The 7,500-nt window shown below is 46.2% G+C and overlaps 1 protein-coding gene across 3 annotated transcripts in view; it reads left to right on the forward strand.

Moving 5' to 3' along the window:
- LOC118965239 (microtubule-associated protein 2-like) overlaps nt 1–7,500 on the forward strand; it is a 93,470-nt gene that overhangs the window by 73,073 nt on the left and 12,897 nt on the right. For 2 of the 3 annotated variants that reach the window (XM_036982461.1, XM_036982460.1), the window contains exons 6-10: nt 804–3,794; nt 4,068–4,268; nt 4,552–4,692; nt 6,672–6,727; nt 7,448–7,500. The exon at nt 7,448–7,500 is cut by the window's right edge and continues 68 nt beyond it. In XM_036982461.1, the coding sequence (XP_036838356.1) occupies nt 804–3,794; nt 4,068–4,268; nt 4,552–4,692; nt 6,672–6,727; nt 7,448–7,500 (3,442 nt within the window). Of the gene's footprint in view, nt 1–803; nt 3,795–4,067; nt 4,269–4,551; nt 4,693–6,671; nt 6,728–6,952; nt 7,157–7,447 lie in introns of all 3 variants that reach the window. The other variant, XM_036982459.1, reaches the window with a different exon arrangement.

Genomic DNA, 7,500 nt, shown 5'->3' on the forward strand with positions numbered 1-7,500 from the left:
CAGCTACATTGCAAATGAGACGGTAAATGTTTTGAATGTCAGGTGTATTGTATTGTAAAGATTCATTGCGAATCCGTTTTTTCCCCCTCCGTGGGGTTTTGTTTTTGGCCTTGGTACATTGTGTTCAATTGTGTCTGTATTATTTGCATTCAGTTTCATGTTGCTGTCATTTCATCTGACATCAATGTAAACCAGCAATAATGTAGGAAGTACTAGATACAACACTGTTTTTCAATTATCTCTATTCTCTCTGACACTGAGTTATACTCACTGAGTTATATTCACCTTCATTGATTGAACATTTCTACATTTTCATCCTTCAGTAAGATCTTCCTAAACATTTACTCGTCTTAGTTTGTAGTTAGAATCAATATCATAAAATGTGATTTATATATAGTCGATATGAAACATGTTACATTCATTGTATCCTCTATTCATTCAGCACATAGGATATCCTCGCAAGGTAGCACAGTAATTCAAGTTTACTTAAAGTGCCAATATCTTCTTGAATATTTCAGATTCATTCTAAATATCCCATGTCATTCAAATCGTGCTCTTCATTCAGTCATTCTGTTCCTGCACACCATCCCAATGTCATGGAACTGAACTGTGCTGCAATCATGCTCCCAGTGGCCAGAGATAGTATTGCTGTGTGCCCTACATTGTGCTTGATGGACAGCTCTCCATATGAAGAGGGCTTTGCTTGTCTGTGCTGGCTGTAGCATGTGGACACTGCAAAGAAAGAAAGAACGCTGAGCTAGTGTACTCATCAGCAGCACAGACCACTGCAGATTTACTTGCAGACCTGCCGGTGAACCCAGAGAAGCCTCGTTCCGACAATCCTGCCATGGCAGAGGAGCATCCACAGGGGGCACCCCCTCCGCAGAGCCCGGTGGCCCCCACCACAGAGAGAGAAACACCCGAGGGAGCAGAGAGCACTGTGTCCATCGCTGAGTTCTCCACTGGTTCCCCCAAAAACAAATCTCTAACTGATCCTACCCCCACAGAACCCGAGAAAACGGTTCAGCCTTTAGTGGAACCAGAAAAGGGGCAAGGGACTGGAATTACCACTAGTGTGGTTCCTAAGATGGAATACCTTCCGGAGCCCAAGACCACCGCTGAGAAACAGCCCTCGGTTGAAGAGCTCGACTCAGTTCCTCTTTCAGTTGTATATGAGCCCCTGAAAGATTACATTGAGGAAGAGGAGGAAAATGATGCTTATGTTACACCCAGTAAGTCAGCAAACCTTCAGAGCGTTCGTGAGGAGAAAGAGATCACATCAGAGAAAACTGAGAAAAGAATGCTGAGTCTAGGACAATCGACCGCCAGGCCATTGTCATTTGAGACTGAGAAGATTGAAGAGACTCCTCAAAGTAATGTCAGTGATGGAGAAAACCCAAAGCAGGAGGCACACATATCTGCTGCAGATAGTCTAAAAGACAAGCAGAGTTCGGAAGGTAAGTCTGGAGTTGCTTCAAAAGATGAGTCAGGTATGACGGCCTACTTTGAGACCTCTACACAAAGGGATACTGGAAAACCAGGAGAACGTGGTGAGGGTTACTATGAGCTCAGTGCTGTCAGCCAGAAGAAGCCCTCAGAGGAGGTTCTGGAGGCCGATTCAGACATTAAAATAAGCGATTCAGCACCAGAACAGACAATATCCAGCATAACGTTGAGTGACAGTGCCATGGACAAGCTAGAGGATCTCCCTAAGAGGAAGGATGTGTGTACTAGGCTGTCACCTGGCAAATTGTCATTGGAACACAGAAGTCTTTCTCTGAATTTTGCTATTGGCTCAATGGGTCAAGCAGGAGAGCAAAACCAGTCGAAGCTCTCATCTCTTACAGAGGTCTCTTCCGGAAGCCTGGATGAAACCACAGGCTACCTTCCTGTAACCACCCCATTAGTAACATTAGAGAGACAGTTACTTCCTGTGACTCCAGAGATAGCTCTCCCAGTCCCTACCACTGAAACCTCCACGGATCTACCTGAAGACACCACCTCTAAGACAATGTGTTCTCCTGAGTTGTCACTCTCACCCATGAAGCAACACTACACCCATTTGAATGACCCATCCAACGACCTTCCTGAGATGCTGGACCTAGCCGGTGTTAAGCCCAAACCCACCCTGGAGAAGAGGGAGCTGGACCAGCATAATAGAAGGAGGTCTGTCCCTGCCTGTCCATCTGCTGCTCTGGTGGGCAGTTCTCTGGCCAAGCTGGTGCTGGGGAACCAGCAGACGCCCAGGGTGGTGGGTGGAGAGGAGAGCCAGCAGGAGGAGCGTGGTTACTGCGTGTTTAGTGAGTACTCTGGTCCCATGCCCTCGCCTGCCGATCTGCACAGCCCAGTGGGCTCCCCACACCAACGGTTCCCCACAGTGACTGAAGGGGACAGTGACGAGGAACTGGGAGCCATTGCGGAAGAGGGCGAGCAAAAGCTGGCACCGCAAAAAACAAACCAGGCAGAGGAATCGGTTGGAGGAACGGTTAAGCCAACTTTGGTGCTTGAAAGAGCTGTCACGGCAGGTGTCAAACCGGATCGTCTGAGGATCCCTGTGGCTCCATCCAAAGACAAACTGACAGAGTTCCGGCTGGAGAGCGGTCTTCCCGGGGACATCAAAACCCAAGCCATTCCTGAGGTAGAGTTGGAGCAGGACCTCTCCAGAGAAGCGTCCCCCATCCCACCAGACTTCGCATTTACTTTTGGCACTGAGGTGAAGGACACCAAGCTTTTTGCAACCCCTGAGTCTCCAGCAAAAAAGGCTGCCGCTGTGGAGGGAACCAAAGTTGAGGCAGTTACAGCGGAAGTCAAAGTAGAGGTGGCATCAGCAAGGATTGGGAAGAGTCAGAAGACTGGTCTTAAAAAGCCAGAGATGGAGAAAGTGGAGGAGACCTCAGACCCAGACCATGAGAATGCTGTTGAAGACTTACAGCCAAAGGATGTTCGAGGACTGGAGAGAGAAAAGAAAAAAGAACCCATGACATCATCACCTGAATCATTAGTGGAGATCATCAATGCGCAGGAGAAGAAGCGTGAAAGTGAACCAGAGGTGTCAACAGTACCAGCGGAGGCTGTCGTTCCAAAAGAAGAGGCCAAGACCAAAGCTGAAGAAACATCACCAACACCCTCTAACGTGAGCACTGCAGATGTGGAGGAAGCCACAGAGCAACTAGAAGAGAAAAGTTCAGAGAAAAGTGTTTCTGGAAGTTCTCCAGTTATAGTCATACCTCAGGCACAAGTTGAGGAAGAGGAGGAGGAAGACGATATAGAAGTAGCTGAGGAAGTCTTGGAGGAAGTTGAAGGCCCTCCTGTGCTCCTCAAGGAGAAAGAGCAAGAGAGTCACCCTATGGAGAAGCAGGAGGAGGTGGCAGAAGAGGTGAGGGTGGTGGGTGGGGCGGAGGAGGTGATTGTTGAAAATCCTAAAGATTTGGAGTCTGCTGTTGCTGGGGATAACGAATCATGTGATGCTACTGCCCCAACCATTGATGAAGGGGATTATGCCGATCGCATCTCTCATCTATCTGCCTGCTCTGAAAACGACAAGCCACAAACCCTCGATGGAAAGGAGGCAGAGAAAGAGAAGAATAAAGTGGAGGATAAAGAAGGGGTGGTGCTGCAGGAAGAGGAGGAGTCCACTGAAGTGGAGCAGGAAGTTGAGATGAAGGCTTCCAGTCGCGAGGAGACGGAGACCTCAGACGTACTGCGGAGCCAGACCAGCGAGACCACCGCTCTCGATGAGACCACCATGGACGTCTCCATGTTAGACAGCGAGAGTTGCTGGGTGGACTCACAAGGTAGTAGTCCCAAAATGTGCATGCAATTCTAACAATGTAAATGCAAAATGTTAGCTTCACATGTTTTTGCTTGCGTAACTCACACAACAATAAACAAGCGTTTTAACTGGACTATGAACAACAATACACAATCTATATCGTGGAAATCTTGAAATGCAACTTTATACCCAGATGGTCCATTCTATTCAATATAGATCATGTTGAATATAGGACATATGGGCCAGGTGTATGTGGGCTTAGCCCTCCTGTCCTATCTCACTCCCTATGCTGCAGATGATGACAGAAGCGTAATGACAGAGCAGATTGAAGCTCTGCCCAAAACACAGAGTCCTGTCAAGACTCCCCTGGTAGAGAGACCCTCTAATAAACGCCCCCCCGGCAGAGGACAGGGGCGCACCTCCACCCCCGAGCGCAAACTCAACCGCAGAGAGCCCGTCAGTCGTCGTCCAAAGGAGGAAGAGAAGAAGAAAAAAGGTTTCTAGATCTAGAATGTTAGATTGTCCATGTTATTCTGTGTTATTTACTGTATATATCTGTGGTACTGCTGAACATCACTTCTGTCATGGAAATATTTTAAATTGCACTGGCAAGGATTTGTTTGAGTTTTATTACACAGTTTGTAAATGACAATGTTACCACCTCTTCGTGGTCTTGAGACCCATACTGTGTGTTGATTAAATGGAAATTGCACCACGCTGTAATGACAACAGATGTCCACTTCCTTCCTGTTGTTAACCCTGTCTTCCCTCTCTGCTAGCGGGGACGAAGAGAACTGAACAGTGTAAGGTATCAGTCCTCCAGTGTCGCTCTCCCACTCGGAGGATTGTAGTCAAAGCTGCTACGTTCAGACAAGCTAGACCTGCTTCGCACCACGGCTCTGCTAGACGCAAGCCACCAGGTGACCTACCTACCGTCCTCACAGCAGGGAAACCGATGCAATGTAGCTGGCCAAAAACAGAATGTGCACTGCAGACCCATCGCAAGATGTTTCTCTGTTGTTCATGATTTTTTCTCTCTCATTTTATTACTGTATTGGTCTTTATTTTGATGTTTTGTTTTTGAGAATCACGGGATCATGTTGCATTATGCTCGTCCAAGCTGTAAGCTTCGTGTTTGGGGAGTGTTTGTGCTTTGTGAGGACAATGTGCTACTATGGTTGTGCTTTGTGAGGACCATGTGCCACTATCCCAGCTAGCACATAACGTTCTGAGAACCGTATGTTTCTTAGAGCTTGGTGAGGGCATTCATCCTCCCCTTAACGTTCTGGGAATGGTGCAGGGTAGTTCCTTGGATTTAGAACATTCTCAGCACATTTAAGGAACTTGACCAAAAACCCCCATAATTTTCTTGGTATTTCATTGCTTTAACAGAACGTTTCCTAAAAGTTCAAACATCGTTACATTTAATTTCAATTTTGATAATGTTCTAGTAATGTTCTTTAACAGATTTGACATTGGGAACCTCTCTAAATAGTTCTATGCTCATGGTTCTATTTAAAGTTATGTCATAAAATTGTTCAGAGGACGTTAAGAAAACATCCTGGAAAAACCACAAGAATACTTTAGAGAAGGTTCTAAGAATGTTATTTAAAACATATACCTTCCGTTCTCAGCATCAACATAATGGGGTCTGTTTGCATCAACATAATGGGGTCTGTTTGCATCAACGTAATGGGGTCTGTTTGCATCAACATAATGGGGTCTGTTTGCATCAACGTAATGGGGTCTGTTTGCATCAACGTAATGGGGTCTGTTTGAATTTTTTGTATGTGTAAAAAAAACATGGCAGGCTGGTGGCGCAGTGGACTAATTCTATGGATAGAGAACAGTTGATTATAGGTTTGAATCTCACTGATGCTGTGTCACAATGTGTTTGCATGATTAATGCCAAAGGAAATCAATTTCTGCATGCTTGGAGTTCCAAAAAGTGAACCCAAATAATCTAGCAGTTTTGTTAAAATCATATTGAAACATTGAGTGAATGTTTTAAGGAAGCTATTCAAAAATTTCAACAACAAAAAATTGTTATAAAACATCAGAATAAAACTTTCAAGGAACTAGACTAAAGCGTTCTCAGAACCTCCAGCAAACCCAGAGGAGGCAAAATGTTCACTTCCATTCTCAGAATGTTTAAAAAAAACATTCAGTTTTACCAGTCAGAATACTTATGGCTTCGTTCCCAGAACCAATGGGAAACCAAAAACGCACGTTCCCCCAACTTCCAAGGAACCAAGTGTGCTAGCTTGGATGGTTTTTGTCTTGAGCCACAGTACTATACCTTGCTCTTCTGTTTGATAGAAGTGACTGGCAGGTGTCTGACTGGGGTGCTGCTGTGTGAACTGAAATATAGGTGAATTTGGTCAGGAACAAATTAGCCCGACGAAAATGCTTCCTTGAAGATTTGCAGTAAGAATGCATCACTTCTGCATTAGAACGTTTTCTGATTCAGTGGTTAAAGATAGAGTGCACTGGCTGTGTGTGTGGACTGTGTGTGTGTTCGAGTGTTTGAGATTATTGATGGGTTGTCGTCTTCTCTGGTATCTGGTGTCTGCTGCATTCCCTCTACTCATTGCTGCTGCTGTGTGTTTCTGTTGGCTGATATCACCCTCTGCTGGCCTAGCCCTGACAGTTGATTATTCTCTCTCTCTCTCGCTCTCTCTTCTCTCTCTCTCTCTCTCTCCTCCCTGTCTCTCTTTCTCGGTCTCTCTCTCCCTTTCTCTCTCTCTCTCTTTCTCTCTCTCTCTCTCTCTCTCTGGTTCTCTCTCTCTCTCTTTCCTCTCTGTCCCTTCCTCTCTTCCTGTATCCTTCTCTCTCTTCCCTCTCTGTCCCTCCCTCTCTCTCCCTCTCTCTCTCTCTCTCTCTCTTTCTTTCTCCTCAGCCGCGGAGGACCAGCAGCCTCTTAATGTGACCCACCAATCCCGGGAAAGGACCTCTGTAAGTAATACACACTGCATATGGTAATTTAGAATATATTGATGTCTCATTGTGTTGTCACTGACATCCCACCTCCGATATGTCTTCGGTCTTTGTATTTCATTATTTTCCCATCTCTCATCTCCTGTCTGTCATTCTGTCTATTATTTTTCCATCTCTCTGTCTGTCCTGCATGCCATCCATTCATCCATTCATCCTACCTGCATTGCCATGGCTACCGTCTAGAGCCTCACACGCACCGCCTTAAAAAACCATCGACTGACCAGGGGGGTAGAGGATCTGTCCCCCAGGCCCAACTCTGCATGCTCCCACACTAAACCCAAACCACTAGTGGAGGCGGAGTTATGCGGGCCACGCCCCTCCTCCTCATGCTCAGGCAGAAACTCCCACTCACCCTTACTGCAGAGGCGGGGGCGGAGGGAAGAGAAGGTGAGGAGGAGGGGAAAGGAAAATACACACCCTTTAGAGCAGTACCCTCCCTCCTTCCTGTGTAGGTGCAATTCATTCCATATTGGTAATATTCTAATGTTCCGTAACGACTATGTCAGAGATGTTCATTCGTTTTTGTCCATTCATTCTCACAATCACACAATTGGGTATTACAAGTAATGTAGTTCTCAGCAATCGGGTGTTTTCGGTATGTTGTTATTAGAATATGGCAGGTGTTTGTATCTGTGTCTGCTAAGTGCTCGTACATGTCCTGCATGTTGTGTGTGACAGGAGGGTACCTACCGGACTCCAGAAAAGAGGTCCTCTCTGCCCAGGCCTGCCTC

Source organism: Oncorhynchus mykiss, chromosome 7, assembly GCF_013265735.2.
Source record: "Oncorhynchus mykiss isolate Arlee chromosome 7, USDA_OmykA_1.1, whole genome shotgun sequence".
Taxonomy (NCBI): Eukaryota; Metazoa; Chordata; class Actinopteri; order Salmoniformes; family Salmonidae; genus Oncorhynchus; species Oncorhynchus mykiss.